This window comes from Lagopus muta, chromosome 2 (assembly GCF_023343835.1).
Source record: "Lagopus muta isolate bLagMut1 chromosome 2, bLagMut1 primary, whole genome shotgun sequence".
Lineage (NCBI taxonomy): Eukaryota > Metazoa > Chordata > Aves > Galliformes > Phasianidae > Lagopus > Lagopus muta.
This window is the reverse complement of record NC_064434.1, coordinates 43015370-43037421: the sequence shown is the minus strand read 5'-3', so window position 1 is coordinate 43037421 and position 22052 is coordinate 43015370. Positions and strand designations below refer to the sequence as shown.

Sequence of the window (22052 nt, the reverse complement as noted above, 5' to 3'; positions counted from 1 at the left end):
AACTGAGTAACCAAAACCTTAGCCCTCATTCTCCCACATCTGCGGATAACTTAAGAAGCCAGATGAAGAATTACATTCTCTAATTAATTCACTTTCTTGTTCAGTACCTGAATAAACACATTCACCCTATTTTTCTGACCAAAACTTTATTCTGGTCATATAGCAAAGTAACACTGTGAGATGGAAAATAACCCATGTGGCTCATCTGTCTAGAATTTATATCTAGTAATATCTTATATGGATTTTTTCTCCAATATATTTTCTTTTTAATATTCAAGAGAATATAAAAATAACAATAAACCCCCTTCCATTATGTTTCCAGTGGCTCATAAGACAGTTGACAGGACTATAAATGCAATAATGAGGAGGTTTGAGGGGCAGGTTAATGTTTTTTCCTAACACATGATGCTTTTAGCCTAAGGCACTGCTGGAGGCCAGTACCACTTCACCTGGACCAAAATCACCAGCGAACACCCATTAAATCACTCAGATTTAAATGTAATATTACTGGGTCTAGAAAATACTACTGTAATCCAGATTTGAAATATCATCAGCACATAGAATAGCAAGCAGGAATGCAATCTGAAGCTCCGGGAAATCTTTATTTACCTGTAATGAAGAGTTCTAAGTCCAATTCCTCCTCTCACCTATGGCATTTTACAGTGGAATAACTCTCACAGATTTGCATATGGTTTCTTCTGATTTATGCGTGCATAAGGAAGAGGCTTATGAATAAAATCTCTGGGTGCTTTGGACTATATATATATATGCATATATATATGTATTTATACATGGACTACACATATATATTTTTTCCACCTATCTATCTAGGTCAGGGATCCTCAGACTTCATTATTACATGTTAATCTGTACCATGCAATAAGATTTCTAGACTAGGAGCCCTTGTGCCATGTGCTATAGAACCCACATCATCATGGCCACAGAGGGCTACAGTAGGGCTGGCTGGGTCTCAGCTCCTACCTGAGGCAGACTCATATACAAATTTCTCCACCTTTCCCAAACATATCAAATCCTTGAGAGACTACATCAGCTGCTTAGACTACATGAGCTGCTTACTCGGAAAAGTAATGCTAGGGAAAGATTGACTTGATTAGGGAAAGATTGACGAGAGTGTTAGTAAAAACAGGTGAAAAAAAAAGATCAAAACTTTCTGAAAGGACCTTTGCTGGATTTCAGTCTGCAGGGCTTTGAAGGGAATCAAAACTGCTCCTGATTTGACTGCAATTTCACACTCTGAGAATTACTGGTTTTGCACTGGTAATGGTACACACCACAACGTGCCCAGGAATAAAAGCAGCCCTCTTTCTGAAAACCACATCTGATCAGAACAATCCTGGGACAGATCCAATATCTGCCTGGATTGAGGAAAAGTTTGTCACATTGGTTTCAGACCAAGACCAAGATGTACCCCATCTCTCGCAGATTGAGCAGGAGAATAGAACATTTTCCAATTCCCTCTACAGCTGGGGGCGGGAGAAGACAAAGTCAAGTAAAGCAAATTACTCTGCTTAACCCAGAGGATGCATTCTGTGTCCCTCCCATTCCTCCTGCTCTGAGGTACCGATCCTGATTGAAAACCAGGGTGCAGTCCAAGCTCCCCTTCCTGCTGGTATTAGCACAAAGTTACCAACTGAGACAGGATTCCTCTGAACCGCTGTTAGATTCACTCTTGGGAACTTCCACATGGAGCAAGTGAGACAGAAATAAGGGCTGGGAAAAGAAAAGTGGGGAAAGCAACAGTCTGCTGCATGTCCTGCACATAGTGGGGAAGAGACGAGAGGTGAAGAGGGGACAGGAGAGGAGAGGAGAGGAGAGGAGAGGAGAGGAGAGGAGAGGAGAGGAGAGGAGAGGAGAGGAGAGGAGAGGAGAGGAGAGGAGAGGAGAGGAGAGGAGAGGAGAGGAGAGGAGAGGAGAGGAGAAAAAAATGAAAAGAAAAAAAACACATCTGTTGCTAGTAGGAAGGATTTACTATGGCCACTAGATAGCTTAAACCACTGTTTTCCAGGATTTTAGTCCTAAAAATAATAAACAAGGAGTGATGAAATTCTGAAACTGCAGCCCAGAGCCAAACATACAGAGAACTAATGAAAACTTCCCTGTGTTCTGCTAATGCCTGCTTTGTTTTACCGAGAACATTCCTGCCATGAAATTGGGCCTCCTGCAAGGGGCACTCCCAGCTTGCTGCTGGCCCAGGCTGACAGAGGCTGCCTCCTGCCATGCTGTTGTCAGGCCTGAGGCATCTGCTGGTGTTTGGGCAATGGCAAATGCCCCTTCTTCCTCGATCATCTGTACCTACTTCTTTCTAAGTAGGGTAATGTGTGGGGAGAAAAAAGTCCCACTAAGTCTCTTCTACTCAGATGAAAAGATAGAATACACTTTGTTTATCCCTCTGTTTAGTGGAGCGTACCTGACACCCAGCTATTACATAAATCACATCTATTCTTAGCAACCCGGGATGAATCTGGGATAACTTCACTGAAGCCAGTGTTGTTTTTTTCAGTTTGAACCATGTAGCTGAGAGCTGAATTTGGAACAAAGTAATTGTTTCTCACCAAAGAGGGTATTCTGCAGCACAAGGTATCAGACACACTATCTGGTAAAGAACATGACAGGGACTCTGCTAAGAACACACTGTGTTACTGTAGATGGCACACACTCCTTGCTTCTGTGTATGATGCACTCTGTGACTACTGAGATTTTATCCCATAAACACATTGTGGAAAACACATTCACACTCACAAGATCATGCAGATGATTCTCTCATTGCATAGCACAGAAGGAGTCAATGTATTTAAACTCTCACCCTACTCATGTACTGCATGCTAGGTTCTCAAAAGTGCTATGCCCTTTAGACTCCTCCTCAAGAAGGACCAAGTCCATCTAGCTTTCTGCAGCCCCTTTCCTTCTGCAGGTGTTTCCATGCAACTCCTGGACAGCAGCTGAGACTTCCTGGGACAGGAAATGCTGCTCATCAAGCTAGCTGAAACCTGGCTGCCCAATGGAGAGCAGTGGCCACTGCATACACAGTCCTTCTTCTGTGCCTCCTTCTGTGTGTGTTCAATGTGACTAAACATTTGCTTTTATTTTAAGGGCTTTTCTTCACGTTCATTTTAACAACCACTCTGGGTTGAATGTTCCTCCATCAGTGCAGTAGTGCAATAAAAGAAGGAGGGTAAGTAGTTTGGAGCTGAGACAGGACTTATCAGTTGGCATCAAGTATCATTCCCCACACACAAAATCTTCAAGTAACTTTGGACAAGAGGAAGGATAAGGAGTGAAATAATGCAGACAGCCCGGTTTTAGACATTTACTGCTTCCAGCTCCAGGGCAGACTGTAGGCAACTCTGGGGAAATGTATCCTGGCAGCAACCTGACTTGGAGGCTCTGAATTGGTCCTAGCAGATCCTCTCCATCAGTTACAGAGAAGGAAGGCTGGGGTCAAGGAGTTTCTCAAGCTAGGAGGTTTGTATATTCCTAATTTTCACTCTGTATTCTTAATCCTCCTCTTCATACAGGGAGAAGGCTTCCCCTTATTTGGCTTGACTATGCAGAGCATGAGATTTCTGAAATGGGGATCAGTTTTTCCTACATGTGCTTACAGCATCCATTACAATCATGTACTATGGTTCTCAAGCCACATCCATCACATGAACAAAGCACAACTTTGGGGCTCTTTTTACTCTCTGGGATCAGCAATCATGAGGGGCTTTGTTCAAACTCAGGCTTTTGGATTTGTTATAGGAAATTCTCATTGCAGGATGCAATATAGTAATGGGGGAAAGAAAGACAGAGTTAAGCACTGTATATTTACTAGTAGACATGACTGACAATAATGACCTCTCTTCACATCTACCCTGCACATCTATCACCCTGTGACATAGGGAGGAAGAGGACTGGGAGGTGGGGACATGCCAGTTAACCTCAGGCACTCGTCCAAGCACCACAAGAGATCTGAGGGATGCGTGAGGGTTGAAATTCCATTATAGGTTTTAAATAATTAAGCACTACATGTTTGGAAGCTCATTCCTTCCTATTACTTTTTAAATAATTAATCTGTATTTACATCTATTGAGCTTCATGGCGCTATACACATAACAAATTTGAGTCAAGTTGCAGAAGGGAGATTTTCCCGTCTGACAGCGCTGCAAATGTTTCTTGTTTCAGTGGTTTCAACTATGTGGGATCAGTCAAAATCCAATTCATCTAGACGCTGTACGTTGCAGACACACATATAAAGGGTTTTCGATCAAATTATTCACAAGCAATCAAAACACTAAGAGAGGATGTAAATCCCCAGAAGAAAAAATATGTTTCTAACAAATATCTTAGAATAGCAAAAAGTGATTCAAGTTAGAATAGAATACACAGATTCGAAGAGAGAGAGAAATGTATTTTTCCAATTGAGCACAGCCATTATGTTCAGTCTAGCGCAATCACTTCCATGTAACCTCTAGTCCAACTTTTTAAAAAATTTACAGATTGCTGTGATTGAAAATGCTAATCTCAAAAGCTAGAATAACAGATAAGAGTAACAGAACCTAGAACAGTAAAAAAAAAAAACAAAAAACCAAACATATTTACCTGGAGCACTTCTCTCCTACGACATGCTATTTTCCCAAAACCATTATACACCCAGCAGGTTCCACCAAGGGGCACTACACCCAAGAAAGCAGCCACTGCTGCTCAGACCTTTGAAACAATGAAGCACTAAAACACACTCTTGAAACCAGAGCTCTGCCCCGGGAAACCAATCTGTAGCGCTGGCATCGGGACTGCATGTTTGTGGGAATGTGATTTGCAGATCAAGTTAGCTCCTATTTACGAGTAAGCAGATATTTATGCATTCACTTATGCAATTCTAGCTGGCATTCCTGCAGATTCTGTATGAAAGTCCAACTAAGTTATTTCCGTTTGAAACAGCATTACGAGTAACAGAAATGCTGCCGGCCAAACAGTTCCTTCAATTACAATAAATGGAGCAAAGCTGCCTTCAAACTGAGATCTCAGTTACACCTGCACAGCTATTCTGGAAGTTAATTAGATTGCACAGGGGTAAATACAGACCTAATGCGTTCTTCAGAGGCCTCATAATGGCAGAAGACGTATTAGGGATAAAAGAAAGAAACCAGGTTGACTTTCAAATACCTGGGTGCTCTTTGCCACGAAGGCAGACAAAACATCTGTAGCTGTAGGTGAAGCGATCTGGTGGCAGAAATCATGGAAAGAAAGCCAGTAGCCATTTTGCTCTGTGATAATTCTACACTGACACCTTGCAGGGGAGCAGGACGCTTAAAGCACTTCTTGCAATGCTCTTATTTTGTAATTGTTATCAAAAAAAGCAATATGACATCCATCAAGGACAGCCATCAGCTCTCCTAATGACGACTCTCCTGTCTGCTCCTCTGACCCGTGCAGCTCTAATTCGGAGTCCTGCAGACAACAGCTCCAGCCTTCCCGAGCGGCAGAGCGGGAGCAGAGCTGTGCAAGAAGGTCAGCCCCCAGCGCAAAGCAGGCACGGGATCAAGGGCTGACTAACTCAAAGCACAGGAAGAGCCAGTGCCTCAGATGTCAGCTGCTTCAAGGCTGATGGCCCCACTGCTGCTGGTGTGGAGGAAACAATCAGAGCAGCGGATGCAGCAGGCTCCTCGCCGCCATAGCCGAGCTCGCGGCGTTCTGCACGAAGCCAGTTTGGGGATTTTGCTTCCCTTTTAGACAAAGCCAGCAGATCACGGTATTCATGTTTCAAGGCCGTTTTAAGGATCAAAACCCATCTTACTTGATAAAAAAGAAGAGCAAGATTCAAAGTGAAAAATTATATGGGAGCTTCACATGCAGTAGGTAGAGAGGCAGCATTCTGTGACTTTTATCAGAGGTATGCGTTAGGGATTGCTGCTAATGACAGCTTCTAAAAGCGCTCCCCCTGCCCAGCATTCATGTTTTCACATAAATCCAGATTCTGGCATATTACTTTACTGTGGAGACATCTTCTGTGTACAGGATGGCTTATGCAAATTAACCACATGTCCCATAAATTAGTCCTGAAATGCCCGGGATAATGAGCTGCCTGCATGGAGAGCGGTGCATGGTGCTCAAAGAAGGGCTCCTTCCAGGCTGGGGGAGCAGGAGGGCACAGTCGGTGTGTACGTGAGCGCAGCGAGGCAGGACGCTCCACTGGCACCGTGCCGCCATCCTGCCGGGCAGAGCTCTCTCACTAGGGCTCAAAAACGCAGTGCTAGGAGATATCTACAAATTGAAAACCCCATTAATTACTGGGAAGGAAGACAATGTGCTCCCGGCTGCTGAAACCCAAGCCTGCAGATCTGCCCAGCTGACTTGACCAACATATTTAAGCTGGCTGCAGGCTGGGTTTTCTTCCCTGCAAAATTAGGGTTTTTGCTGCAAACTTTTTTTGATGTGTGTGTGAATGTTACTGCATTTGGTGCCTTTTCTGGAGATGACTGCCTGCCTACCTAAGCCATACCTTCTCTGCATTCCTCACCTGAGATGGAGGGCATGCCTCAAAACCAGCTCTCAGCTGGATCTCAAGAAAAAATGTTTTATGTCAGCTGCTACTTTCCTGTGAAGTGCAGGTTTAGGAGGAACTGTATGCACATGGGCAGCTGCTTTCTGTGCCCCTGACTCAGGCAGTGCTGGCCGAGGTGAGGGAGGTGAACCATAACTAATCAGATGACAAACCAAAATCATGCCACTCGGTTTTGGTGTGCACTTAATTGGCACTCAACATATAATAATTAAAGCTATATTGAATTTGTGTGTGGGCAACTTAATTTGCAACACTACAATAATTAAATGACATTACTGTTCAGAAGTAGGTATCTGAAACATGAAGTATATTAGCACGACCAACAGCCTTACAGATGCTTTACTTTGCACCCAATGCAGGCTTGTCCCTGAGCACGGCTATTGACAGTTGGACTAGATGATCTTAGTGGTCTTTCCCAACCTTAATGATTCTATGGTTCTGATCTAATGGCATCTTATCCCACCTGCCAGCAGTGTGGGCAGAGGGGTGACATAAAGGCAAAGCAAGCCAGAGGAATCTGTCTCCACAATCCCATAGGAAATTCAGAAATGCAGTGATGTCCATTTTATGAACAGGGAGCAGAGACAAAGAGAGATGAGGTAACTTGACTGCGGTGACAGGGAGTAGCTGCAGCAGAGCCTAGAGGTGAGCAGCTGTCTCACTATGTATTGGTCTAACACCACACATCAGGGCCATCTTCCTCATATGGAACTCATGATTCGTGTTCAGAGTCACAATCCTCACAGGCTGGAGGTTAGATGTTAAGAAGAAATTCTTTACTCAGAAGTGGTGAAGCACAGGCACAGGCTGTCCAGAGAGGTTATATGGGTGCCCCATCCCTGGAGGCACTCAAGGCCAGGTTGGATGGGGCTCTGGGCAGACTGAGCTGGGGGATGGTAGCCCTGCCCACAGCAGGGGTTGGAACTGGGTAGGCTTTAATTCCCTTCCCATCCAAACCATTCTATGATTCTACAATATAGAGAGACATCAAGCTGCTCAGCAGCCTGATCTTTCTTTGGTGTTAAGAACGCCATTTAGTAACATCTGGGCATTTAGGAAAGGGGAACTGAGGAGATGGAGAACACAGGAACTGGACGTACCAAAAATATGTGACACAAGTTGCCTTGTACCCATGGAAGAGAATAATTAAACTGAGGGAAAGTAAACTTGCAAGGAAGGAAAACAGAAGGGGAAGAGAGACCTAAGGAAAAGGTTGCAAGGAGCAGAAAACAGACAAAAAAAAAAGAAAATGAATTCTGATGAATTCTGTATGGAGAAGTGTGCTCATGCTGGGGACAGTCCTAAGGGGATGAACGCAGAGGCAAGCTGCTGGGCTCCAGGGCTCCAGGGCCTAAGGCAGGGAGAGACAGTGGCTGTGCCCTGCTAGGGCTGCTCAGCACTGCTCAGGTGCAACGCTAGCAGCAGCTGTTTCAAAAATATATTAAATCTTCCTGCCCTCCTTTCCAGAGCTCCTGCATGCAGATTTGAATCCCTGGACATTCACAAGCAATTATTTCCTAATGATGCTAGAAGCAAAGCTTCCAGTTCTATAGCTTCAAAAAGGCCTGCTTGGCTGTGATCTGCTGTTGACCTTTTCAAGACCTAAATATACATGAGATACCTAAATAGGATAATTGGCTAGAAATAATGCTGGTGTAAGCCAGGGGCCTTTCCCCAGTGGTGACACAAGCCCACAGTAAGCAGAAGAGAAGTTACAGGCGCTCCCTCCTTGCTGCTTTGCCCCCTGCATTCAAAGGCCTCTGCTGCTCACAGCTCTCTTGACTTTGTGTGAATTTATTCATGTGCATCTCAGGGTCGGGTTTCACAGTGGATGTGCCTGGCTGTACAAACTGTGCCAAGAGAGCTTAGCGGCACGGCACTGTTTTGTGTGCAAGATGTTACTTTTGCAAGGGCAGGCCCACATCCCTATTTCTAGCATTGCACAATAGAATGTCGTGCAAGAAATAAACATGCAGTGGCCTTGCAGACAAGCTAGATCAACAGCTCATCCATCACAGCTCTCCACATCCCCAGTGATGGGAAGGGACAAGGAGCGATGCTGATGGCTTCTACACAACAAACAAGAAAGCAGAGGCGGTGTTTGCTCATTTCAACGTGCAAAGCTGACTTGTTTAAATATGAATATGTTGCTTATAGCCAGATTTTAGCAACAGAAGCCCCACGGCATCAATCACTGTTTGCACTTTTGCTAAAAATAGTTGCACTGGCTGGGGAGCTTTTTGGATGTCACATCTGCAGAAGATGTTCATTTCCCCATGCCATCTCTACCCATTATGGTTCCCCCATGCTCCTGGGTGCTCTGTGTCAGGAGGCATCACACACTCAGTTTGTGTGGTGTTGCAGTGACCTGTATTCACTTTCCTGCTCTCGCTAAGTCCTTTCCTCTCTCCTCCTCTCTCATCCCAAACACTGGCTGACCTGCCTTGAGCCAGGCTTCTCCCAGTGCTCACAACAATGCTGTGTTTGGAGCTATGAGAAGGAGGTAATCCCACAGCAGCAGCAGCAGGAAAATATATGACAGGAACCCCAAACACTGCTGCATCCCTCTAAGAGCCATGACGCTGATGCCCTACAGGTCTCTCCTCTAAGACAGAGCCACACCAGGTGCCTGGAGGATCAGCAAAACCCTCTGCATCTCACCAGACAGCACAGCAGGTCCCATCCCCACTGCAAAGGGGATCATTGGGCTGGATTTTGATGCATGTGGGGTCTTTGCCTCCAGGGATGTGACATCTCCATGATGCTCCTGCTGTGGTACAAGTGCCCTGGCACCCCAGCTGAGGGGAGCGGCCCAGAAAATAAAGACAGGCCACCAGCAGGGATCATGGTTACTTTGGGCAGCTGGAATTTTGGCTGGGTTGTTGGGATGGATTTTCATAACAAAGGCAGACAAATATCTAGCTTTGCTCAGGGGCTGTGTGGGCAGCCTCTGGTTATCTCCCTTCAGTGACCACAGCTAATCTGGTTTGACCTCTGGACAGCTGGCACTCACCCAGGCCTCAGCTTTCAGCCCTGCTTTGTGGCTGCAGGAAAGAGAGCCAAAAAGTGGGACTGCTGGCCTGTGCAATCCTATCAGCTGTGTAGCCCTCATTAAATGAACTCGGCACGCTGGATAAGGACAACAGCTCAGCGCCTGATGGCAATACGCTGTGCAAACCCCGTGGGGACAAAAGCATTTGCTCAGCGCAGTCTCCTGCAATATCTCGGAAAGCAAGGACCAAGGCACACGTATGAGAAAGCTGGAGACGTTTTCCAGGCCCTGCACAACTCCTGTGCTTGTTACAGTGTGCGTGCACCTGCTGTGAGGGAGGCTGCTCCCAGAGGCACTGCCCAGCAGCGAACTTCCAGCTGGGCCATGCTGTTGTCACGCACATCTGGGGCCCACATCTGGAGATGGAGATGAGAGGGAGCCCCAGAGATTTATCAACAGAAGGTGAAAAATAACTGATAGGGGAGACATTTACCTTTTCTCAGTCTATTTGCTCTCTATTATTTTAGTTTCTAGCATCCTTTGCCCCTTACAACATGTGCTAGGCAAGCTGCAATAAGATCCACCAGCCCGAAGTCTTGTCACCACCTCCTGGTACTACACAAACCCATATCTGGGCCAGATCCTCCCCAGCTGGAGGGGGAGCTCTCCTTTACATCACTCAGCAGAAAGACACCCTAGGAACACATCACATGCTGTTACACCTCTGTGGTGGAATGAAGGAAAGAAATCTCTTAGAAATCTTAGTTTCCTATCTTCAGCAGAGAGACATTTATTTCAGTGCAGTAATGTTCATTCAGGACTGGGCACAGGTGGTCAATTATTTTTCTGCCTGTCTAGAAGAAGCACGTTGATTCCTCATAATAAAAAGTATTAGTGCAATCCTGAGTTTATTGCTCAATTAGGGAAGTGACATGGAAAGAGTTACAGCCTCTTGCAGGGAATACAGTTAGAAACACGTTTTTGCTGCTGAATGAAATAACCATCCTCCTCCCCATCAGACACACAAAGTCTACATAACCAAAGAATCAACTGACAGCTTTTTTAGGTCCCGTATTTAACTGGCCTATGCAACAGTATACTGTACTGCATATTGAAGCTCTATGATATAATTGCATTACTGTTTAAGGCATATTTAATTGATTATTCAAGCACAGACTAAAAATAAACAACTGAGCACAGAATTTGATTTTGGTGCCCAGCATAAACAGAACTGTGCATCGAGCAGGATTTGAGAACAATGTACATGTGCACAGTTTGACCACTTTGTGGGGTCCTCCTGGATCACTTCAGCAGAGCCTGGGCAGTCGGATGGTTTTTAAATGCCTGAAGGTAAAGCTGGAAACCTGCTCTCCACTACTGTGTCAGGTAACAATTCATAATAAATGAACCTCTCTTTGCAAATACCAAGGGTGCTGTTGTCAGCTATTTGGAGTATCACACAACTTTAAATAATAGATATCGTTTTGCACTTCCAACATTTTAATCTCAATCTCAAATTGCATGCAAAAGTAATTAAATAACAGAATCCTCATTTCAAAGCTGAAGACCAGACACCTAGACATCAAGTTAGCAGATAGCTGGCTGTACCAGTAGTACCTCTGCTTGAGTTGAATGGCAAACGCAAACTCAAAGGAGTACAGATGCAATATGCTGCTGATCTCATGATTACAGCTGCCAAAAATGTGGATGTCATATGGAACATGTATCTAGTTAATGGACAGATACAGCACCTCTAGAAGAGGTTTAACCAATCCTATATCCGCACCTAATTATTTTGAGTAAATTGTGCTTGCTTTCCTTCAATAATTATCAGCAGATACTGAACAGAGCTCAGCCCTGAGGTGCTGCAGTAGAAACATGAACCAAACCATGTACTAAGCTGAGGGTGCTATGGAACTAGGAAGACATGAAACACTGGTGGAAACCAGAGTGAAAGAGCTGCTGTCACTGCTATAGCGCAACTAATCACAGAATCACAGAATCAGTAATGTTGGAAAAGACCACTAACATCATCTAGCCCAACCACTGACTCTATGAGCAATGTGTGACCCCCTGAATCTACCAGGAGCATCACCCTGCCAAACATAGGGGCTATCCTCACAAAGAGAAGCAACGTCCAGTCACAATGAAGGTTTTACTGAAGTTGCTAATGCTAGTTTGGTACCAGGGTACAGCAATGAAATCGTACAGATTGCTGCAAGCAAAATGGACCCTCCTTGTAAGGAACAGTTGTGCTCAGGGTATCGCTTGGTGTTAATCTGCCTGTACACCCACCTGAGTCTACAAATGAAAGCAACAAGAATGCTTCATGTGGGGAAACAGACACTTCTTCCCAAAGACGGTGACAGCAGCACATCAAAATCCCACTGTGCAAGACAACATTTATAAAAACCTTGACAGATATCATCGCTTGTTTGACTTATGGAGCCATCAAACGCTCACTTCCACACAGCATTTTTGGGCCCTTCAGCTGACTGAATCACCAATTTAGAATCTGTCAGACTTCATTATGCAGATTAAGAGCCTCTCCTTGGTTCCATTTGTTATGCATTAATAAGAGAGCATTGGCGAGTGCATCCCCTCACACAACCAAATCCTTTGTGCCATTACATAGTAAATTTTGTTCTTTCGAGTGTTTGAAAAAAAAACTCCACACAACAGCAACATGGCTTAGTTGCTATGCACAGACTGAGAGCCGCTGCATAGGGATCAGATCTGGAGTTTGGCCTAACTTGAAGCACTCCTGGTGAATTACGCCTGCGTACAATCAGACATGGTTCTGCCTGTTCCTTTCACCTACACAGGTGTGCTCAGTCCTGACTGCTGCAGTACTCCCAGAGTGGTGTGCAGTCTCCAGGCACACCAACTGTCCTACAGCTCAATGTCTGGTGCTGCTGCAACGCTCAGCAACAAAAGGCAGATTTATTATGAATGCTGGTAGGGCCCTTTTTTCTCTCTCATTGACTAGATGTGACTCAAAAAGTTAATGGTAATTGCTCTCATCTTCATTTAGCAACGTGAGAGAGAGAGAAATGGGAGCAATTTGCAGATCTGAGAACAGGTCATTACAGGTGTGTTATATTAGTGTATTCATGAGCCCCCTGGGACAGCCATGCTGAGATATCCAATAACTTTCTTAATGTGTAATTACACACCATTGGACTATAATTGATTAATTGAGAAGAGAATGTAGGCAGATGCTAGGCCAAGGCTTCTGCTGCTCATTAAATGAATATGTCCTTGCTTCTTCTTAATAAGTTAAGTGAACTACTCAAAAGCAATTAAGTGAGAACTGAAATTCATTAAATTTTAAGTAATTATTGGTACTAACTTTTATAATAAAATGCAGGATTTATACTTTGTAGAAATGGCATCCTACTGCAGAGAGCAGTGAAGCACCTGCTCCTTGCAGACAGACCTGCTCTGGAGTGCCCTCAGAGCACGGCTGTATGAAGTTAACCTGCCCTGCTTGGGCATCATCCCTGCACAGTCCCGATGGTTCCCAAAGAGAGGGCCTTGCCATGGGATGGACCTTAATTCTGAGAAATAAACAGTCTGCCAACTCCTGATTTTCAACCCCCTGCTTTCTTTTGTTGACCCTTTTTACTTGAAGGGGTGCCAAAGAAGTGTCCCTTCAAACCCTCTTCCTTTTTAATGGGGAGGGCAGTATGTTCAGCAATACAAGGCAGGAGCCAACTGCAGAATGACAGAGCTCATGCTGGTCCACGTAGCACTTGCTCAGACCCGACAACACTCATTTTCATTGACACTGCATGAGTGAGAGCTGAGGCAAAGGCATGGCAGGTCCCGGAAGCCAGGAGATATTTTGGGGCCTGGCCCCGGTGATCCAGGTGCAAAGGCATCTGTGGCTTCCAGGGTGCCCCATGACATCTCGTTCATGCCCCACTAAGTCCTCTGATTCCTCTGCAAATACCTCCTGCAAATATTCATAGCTCTGAAAAATTTTAAATTTTAAAATTTAAGAATTTTAAACTAAAATTTAAATAAAATTGGAAATTTTATTAGACTGGTATTTCATTGAGATCATTTTTGAAAAAGCCATTTGTCAATGAGAACATGTTTAATATATTCTATAGAGGAACTACAGGAAAGAGGGGGACAGACTCTTTGGCAGGGTCTGTGACGATAGAACAAGAGGAAATGGCTTCATGGTCAAAGAGGGTAGATTTAGGTTGGGTATAAGGAAAAAGCCTTTTACAGTGAGGGTGGTGAGGCACTGGAACAGGCTGCCCAGAGACGTTGTGGAGTCTCCTTCTCTGGAGATGTTCAAGACCTGCCTGGATGCCTACCTGTGCTACCTGGTGTAGGGAACCTGCTTTGGCAGGGGGGTTGGACTCGATGATCTCAGGAGGTCCCTTCCAACCCCTACAATTCTGTGATTCTGTGATTCTGTGATTCTGTGAATGCTCCATCCCTGGAGACTTCCAAGGCCAGGCTGGATGGGCAACCTGACCAACTGTGGTATCCCTGTTCATCGCAGGGAAGTCAGTCTAGATGACCTCTAAAGGTCCCTTCCAACTCTAAGGATTCTTTGATTCTACGATAATATGAAAATTATAACTTCAGTAAAAACATCAAATGAGGAGAACAAAGAGTAAAAATAGAGGAATACAGCACAGCACTGTAGTAAGGAGAAATTAAAGTAGGAGAAATTATTCAGAGATCACCAATAGTTGCACATTTATTAATAAAAATCTTAATGCTGGTTCTGGGAAGACAACAGAATTGGGGCTGTAATGGGATTTGAATTATTTTCCTTTTAAACAAATGCATTTTGCTTCCCTTTTGAAATAATAATAATGTCGAAAACTAGAAAACTGCCTCCTTCTGAGGAAAGGAAAGCAAAGTATCAAGTGTCACATCCTAAAATAATATTCCTGTATTGATATGAAAGAAAATGCCCAACCAGAACCCCCAGGCGAAGCTGATGGTTATAACTGGAGCGCTGAGGAGAGCTCTGCTGGTGAGGGAATGGGGCTGGTATGCAGCTCGGAGGTCCCAACACCTCCTGTCACCCCACCAGCCCCATAAAAACGCTGAGCAGAAATTCCTAGGGAAAGCAACTGCCTATCACATGGCTTAATCCCACCCTGTACCACCACTGTGTAGGCCCTCGACCCACTCAAACATGTGGATGGTGGCCACCCTCAGCAGCCCTGTGTAGCCAAAAAATGAGACGTAGGTCTTATTTCCAAAGTTGCTCTCTCAAGTGGGACTACTCAGTCTGGCATGGCGGTATTTTCTGCAGGTCCCATCTCTGATCGCAGCCTTCACATTCAATGTTATAAAAAAACCTGTGTTTGCCATGCTTCCATTTATCTGTTAGCAGGCCTACAGCACTTGCTGGTCAGAGAGGGGGAAGGAGACTCTGGGCAGTTGTTTGTCTTTCCTTGCCTGTGGAATACAGGATGTGATCCAGAGCTCACAGCAAGTTAATGGAAGGGATCCTACTGATTTCATGGGGATTTGGATCAGATGTCGGCAGAGCCCTAAAAATGCTGTGAGTCAAGAACAGCAGCCTCCTCCAGGTTCCAGGGCAGGCAAGGCACAGGGCTGTCACTGACATGGAGGAGGCTGGGAGCACAGGGGGCAGGACTGGGAAGGTGCAGGAAACTTCTCCAGGCCCCAGAGAAGCACTTGTACCCAACACAGATCCCATAAATAAACTGTAACAAGAGCCACTACCATCCCTTCCACTGTGGAGCAGAAAAATAGATAACCAGGAGCAGGGCAAGAGGGATGCAGCACACACATGGCATATCTGGCCTGGCAGCAATTCAGGACCTTGAAAAATCATTGCTGATTTTGCCTGGGATGTTCCCTTTGCTTGAGAAGAAGCAGAATGCAAGTTGTTCTGTTTTGATTGGGGTTGGTAGGGTCTGGGGCAGGTTCTTTCTAGAAAATATTCTGCTCTAACTCATGAACAATTTAGCTCTTGAAACTGAAATGTTACAGACGATCAGACCACGATATGACCTAAGCTTCACTGTTATTTCAGTCATAGAAAAGGTTGAATTTCATGTGGCCAAGATTACTGAGTTTTCAAGAACACCAGTACCAATTCTCTGCTAAAATTGCTTTGCTCGATATTTCTGTTCCAGAGCCATAACTGCAGTTCTGACAGTTTTTTGGGCCTGCTCCAAAGCCCCTGAAGACAACGCTGGGCTCTCCATCGGCAGCCGTGCACTCCCACCAGCCACATGCTCGGATGGCTGTTGGCACAGCTGACAGTGTGCCATGGGGTGCCTCCGGGCTGCGGCCACAAACTGATCAAGAAGCTGATGAGACCCACTGGTAAACAACCAAAAAATGGCACCAGAGGAAAGAGGCAGCAAAAAACAGGTGTAATTGGAACAGCAGTCGGCTCTGGTGTGGAGGTTTTGGCTGGGGGGTGGGTACTACCACCACAGGGTGCCCCAGTTCTAGGCTGCTCTCTCCTGCTACATCCTCATGGCAGTGGGATCTCCTTCAGATCCAACTTGGAGTAGTGCCCTGAAGGCTGGAGGTGGCCAAAAAGCCTCAGTTCCCCAGCCCTTGGGAAGGCTGAGAAGGCGCTCTCCTTCTCCCTCTCTTGGTTTGAACCTGAAAGGAAGGAGAGGGACTCCATGGAGAGCCTCTGCTTTTGCTCTTTGCTAGGAATAAGGAGGCAGTGTGGGCAACAAAAGGGGAAAGGCAGAAGAGGGGATAAGCAAAGTAATTTCCCCCTGTTTTTCTGTGTTTGCAAGTGTACCAATAAGCAGTTAATTACAGCACTGAATCGATAGCTATTTTACTCGACACTGGGGCACAGGACATAGGCCAGGTATCTTGTAAAAAGGGAGAACCCAAACCTTGCTTTCTGAAACCCAAATTCTTGTGGTTACCTGAGTACACTCTTACACATACCTATGTTTAATGTGCCTAGAACTACAAAAGCTACAGGACCTATCCAATCACAAGTATTCTCAGTGCCCTCTAAAGACTGTCTAGTAAGTATTTAAGTGATTCCCTTTCCAGAACTATAACTCTGAAGTCAAGACTTCCCCCCTTGTCACCTGCCTGGGTGCCAACCTGTGCCAGGCTCCCTGATCCTGGCTCCCCCAGGTGCAGCAACAGTATGACAGAAGCTGAAAGGAGCATCCTCTGCTGCCCTGGCTCTTCTGAGCCTTGCCACTGCATCCATGACAGCCTTCTGCTCACATCTAAGCAGCCTGCATTCTTTGCTTCACTTGTATTTGCGTCAGATATCTTTTCAGAGCTTTCTCTCCCTTTATTTGTTAGTGATTACAAATCAATGGCTGTGGGTGAGTTTGTATTCAATCCGATAACAAGCATGTTTTATTGTTTGTCATTTATGTAACAGTTTCCAAACACCAAGACTATCTCCTAAGTCACTGTACACTGGAGTCACAGATTTATCCTCCAGGAGCAGGAGCAGAACTGCTGGGAGCAGACTTTTTGATTTCAAAGAGAAAGACTTTACTGCAGCACAGCCATGGATCACAGCTGAATGTGGGACTGGAAAGGAATTTTTTTTTCAGGCTCTTCATGTTTTTTTTTTGTTGTTTTTTTTTTTTTTGCCTGCTTTACATATAGTTCCAGAGCAGTGGGTGGTACTCAGATCATCTCCATAAACAAATGATCTGGAAAGCAACCTGGCGTTTAATTTCCTTAACCGATCAGACCCTCCTGAACTTAGGCAGCAGCACATTGGTCTGAAACCTTGACTCGGTATTCTGGGAAGCCCAGAGCGGGGAAGGATGAACTGTTGATTTTTCTTTCCTACTTCTGTTAAAAGGCACCCAAGCATGGCTCTTCCTACCCTGACTAACCTGGGTAGGTGCCAGATGGATTTCCCCTTTCTCTAGGCAATGGCTGAGGAATTTCAGCTGGCTAGGGCCAGGGCTGGAGGCTTTTCAGTGGCCTTTTCATCCCAGCCTGCCCTTTCTCAGCAGCTAATCCCATCTCTGTCCAGATCCACTATTCGCTGGACTGTACTGCTCCTTTACAATCAGCTTGCAGAGGACTAAATTCTGCCTTTTCCTTGTGGAAACAAAGAGATGTGTTTGAAAGAAAAGCTTCCAGCCACTCATGGAAAAAGGATTTAAAATCCTGAGGCTGTGCCTATGGTAGTAGGGTGGGTGGCTGGCCAAAAAAGCATGCTGGCCAGGCTCGTTAAAAAGAAATTTGTATTATGCACTTCTCAGTATTTATCATGGGTAACTAATCTTAAGAAAACACGATCCACAAAGCTGCTGAAAAGCTCGCAGGGAAAAATTTATCTCCTCAATGACTGGAGCTTCTCATCCACTTTGCTTTCTGTGCTGTAAGACACAGCACATGACACAAAGCATATCTGGATTTAGCGCGGGACATGATCACCCTCACCTAATCCTGTAACTGCATAATGTCTTTCTATGCCAACCAAAATCTTTAATTGTCTCTGCTTTTCTTAACATACACTGCAAGCACTCAGAGGGTTATGTTGCACAAATTATAACTCATTCCTCCTCCTTTTTCCTATCAAGCTGTCTCTCATAAAAAAACACACAGCAGAGCTGCATCACTCTAACCAAAGCATCTCCTCCTCCGAGGTGTGAGCAGTGAAGATAGCACATGACTTGCTGTACTGCAGGCTGCCATGCTTTCAAATCCCTCCAAGTACTCAGGAGTTAAGCCCTCCCTGGTGCCCGTGAACCAGGCTATTAGCATGCAGCCCATGTAGTACAGCTCCCGCGGGCAAACATCCACGCACAGCCCCTCAGCGCCCAGCCCTGCACCCGCCTATCAGCGCCACGCAGCACAAGCATCTCCCCAGCCCGCAGCCCACGCTCAATGCAGCAAGCCTGGCTCGAAAACGGCAGCTGAACCCTACAGCAAAGAAAGCACTTTGGAGCCTCGGCTTCCCAGCTCACCTGACAGGCTACCGCAGCACTCAACTGCACTAAGAAAACTCCAAGGATTTCCTCATTCTCAAAAGCATAAACAACTTTCAGTTTCTCTTTCTTTTAAGAATCTCATCTATCCACTCCTTCTCAGGCAGTGCCTGACTTGCACTGTTAGAGCCTGGGTAAGTTTTTACCACTGGGAAAATATTTGTTAGAGGAAGCAGCTGTCCCCACTCCTTTCTTTCATATTTTTGGTTCATTCCTCCTAAGGAAACAGTTGCTAGCACAAACCCAGAAATTCCAACTGGCCTTCAGGAGACAGATGCTGTCTTACTGGCCAGTTCCTGTGACATTCATTTTACTCTCAAGCACATTTTAATACATCATTGTTTAAAAAAAAAAAAAAAAAAAAAAAAAAAAAAAGGCAAACATTAAGAAAAAAGCACTACCTCTCTGTGAAACATGTAGCATCTTCAACAAAAAATTGACACCAGTTCCTCTTTCTCCCAAAGCCTAATCCCATCATTGTACAGCCACTATCAGTTCCTAAAATGCATCTTGAAAGATAGCAGAGGTATTCATTGTTTGTCTACTTTCTTTTGTTTCTATCAGTCAATTGAGTACGGGTTACATCCCTGCCAATTTTGTTTCCAATAGCATAGGAAAATACGACTATGACAAATTGCTTTTATTACTTCCTTAAACAAAAACTGAAACTTGTCCAAAAAAGCACATGAAAGACTAACTTGGATGATTTGAGCTTTTGCCAGGTACAGAAGTGATACAATAATGCAATAACTTACACGGATACTGATAAAGCAGTATTTAACAGGGCATTGAAAGAACGCTTGATTTTAATAGTACAAGGGAGGTTAATTGGTTCTTTCATAGCTTGCGCTAAAAATAAAGCAGATTTTCAGTCAAAACAACACATTTCTTATTTTGTATACATGCCACTGTGCTGTCTTATGACCCTAGTTCTGAAGTTCAGCAACACTCAGAAGCCATCCTGACTTCATGGACATCACAGGGGCATGGGATGGGTCCTTACACTCAGTCTGAGCGAGAGCACAGTAATTAAGCATGGCTGTGATGAAACCCCTCCACTTAATAAGCAACAGAATTGGGACTACCACAGGGAATCTCTTTTTGTGTTTGTCTACTTTCCTCACCTTAGCATGTAACCTTGCTGCCCCTGAAACCACCAGGAGCTTTGCAAGGGATTAAAGAGGAAGCAAGCCCAGGTCAAAAGGTGCAAGTCCCTTTTTGTTTGAGGAAATTACACTGGGAACCAGCCAACTCTTCTGAGTGTTACATGTGGCCCTGAAAACATTGTCATGATCCCACAGGGCTGGCTTCGCACTGAGGATGCCGGCGGTACATGAGCCTATGGTCCACCAGTGTGGATACCAAGCCCATCTCAAAGGGACAGCAGTGTGAGCATCTCTATAAATTGCACCAGTCTAGGAGCAGTTCTCATGCTGGGTTATCCCAGCTCGGCATCTTGGCTGCCCTGGCTGTCCCACCTGGGGATCAATGCTGGCATTTGGTCAGCACCTTTTGCACAGGCTTCAGTGCCTTGGGAATGCTGCTTGCTCCTCTGCTATCCTTCTCTTGGCTATTATAATTAGGACAAAAGCCCTGTCGCTTGTTTCAGCTTATTTCAAAATCTAATCCTGTGTTCTGGTTCTCTGCAAATATTTCTATTTAGCCAAATGACACATTTTATGTAGGTGAGGCCAAGAAGAAGGGTGAGGGAGAGATCTACCAATTCATCTCAATTTCCATTTTCAAATACAGTGTGTGAATCTCCTTTACATACACTACAATTCATTCCCTATTTACTCTAGGTACACAGAAAAACTCATTGTGGAGCACTCATTTTCGCAAGCTAATCAAGAACGTTAGGTCCCAACAGATTCATTTAATAGAAATATAGTAGGCATTCCTGCTTGCCTTTCATCTCACCTAGCTGCAAACGCTAAAATGAACAGAGTTAACCCTGCTTTGGAACTAAGACCCCTTTGCAGCTAACAGTGGCTGTGCTTCAGCTTGCAAACACTGCAGGCTCCCCATCAGTGCTTCCTGGCTTTTGCTCTTTCCCCGCAGCAGAGGAGAAGTGAGGAGAGGGCTGTGGGCGAGGAAGCTCTGAGCCCTATGGCCGTGTGTACTGACTGGATGGGACTGAGAGCTTTGGGGCACCAGCCTGGCTGTCTCCTTGCACCACATGGGATCAGGCAGCACCACGAGGCCGTTCACATTCTGACATCAAACATACGAGATTGGCAAGCAATTCAAGATCTTAAATCGTTCACGGATACCAGAACTAGCATTAGAATGCTAAACAGAAACACACACAAAAAGAAAAAAAAAAAAAAGAAAAGAAAAAAAGAAAAGAAAAAAAAAAGAAAAGTAATATTTCATAATGTATGGCATAATGAACAAAAGCCTTTCAGAAAGAAAAACGGTTTTCACTGTGCTAAAGTAACAATCTAGACTTGTTGTAAGTATGTTATTCTTACAAGTAGTTCGCAGTTATTCTTGAAGGCAAGTCTTGGAGTTTCCTTAGCATAGTGCTGCTGGGGAAAATTTTCAGCATGTCCATCTTCATCTCTAGCCTGAAGGGAAATATAATGGCCTATTTAGGGACTTACAAATAATGGAAGGAAAAAAAAATAGCTAAAAGCATAACAGCTCAGATCATTAAAACAGACGGGAATCCCCAAACACAACATTATTAAAAAGTTTGTTTAAATACACCTTTTAGATACGAGAACCTGCGATGCCGTTCTCTTACACAGCTTAGGTTGAACATGCAAATTCATCGCAGCATAATCATTAGAACAACAAAGGACAAACCCAAAACAAAATATTTGAGCTGGAAACCGTGAGTAACTTCAGGGTTTCCATTTACTTCATTGCATTTTTCAGGATTACATTACATACGTTCTCGTTTCAACTTTTTGACATGCGTAAGCAATCCCTAGATAATGTATTTTCAGTTTAACAGCAAGGCCAAAAAAAATAAATCAGCTTTCATAGTCATATTTTACACGTAACACTATTGTAGACAAACGGACTCCCCCTCCGTGCTTAAGCGAAGATCCAAAAGGAGCAATCAGCTCGCGAGAGCAGCCACCCTTCCATCAAACGCGGGAAAAATGTTTAATTACAAAGATGCATTAAAAGTTACCGGTTATTTGGAGCTGCACTGTTAATTAAGAAAGCCGAAGTTTAAATGGAGACATTAACAGAGCCCATTAGCAACACTGCCTGCATATAGCATTTTCCTCCTAATCTGCAGTGTTTTCGGGTTTTCAGCTGAAGCAAAAGGGAGAAGAGGGTGAGAGGAGGAGTGTCGGCAGAGCACTCATTACACTGTTCATTTGGGTGACACTTGCACTCTGTTCCGCTCCGTCTCATCTGATCCCTGACTGTTCGCTCTCTCCCTCTCGCAGCCTCCCGAAATTCACAGCTGAGCTGTCTCCCTCGCATATGGCTTGCATATAATTATGCACATTCCATTTTACACTGCATTAAAATGATGAGATCCTGGCTCCCTGCCAGCGTATTTAAATAAGCCCCA

At 44.7% G+C, this 22052-nt stretch overlaps 1 protein-coding gene across 2 annotated transcripts in view; it reads right to left on the bottom strand.

Annotated features, from left to right (window-relative positions):
- LOC125689889 (sine oculis binding protein homolog) overlaps positions 1-22052 on the bottom strand; it is a 109414-nt gene that overhangs the window by 25219 nt on the left and 62143 nt on the right. Inside the window, exon 5 of one of the 2 annotated variants that reach the window (XM_048937624.1) lies at positions 20989-21084. The exons of the other annotated variant lie outside the window; for it this stretch is intronic. Coding sequence (XP_048793581.1) covers positions 20989-21084 — 96 coding nt within the window. The remainder of the gene's footprint in view (positions 1-20988; positions 21085-22052) is intronic. 2 annotated transcript variants of the gene reach the window in all.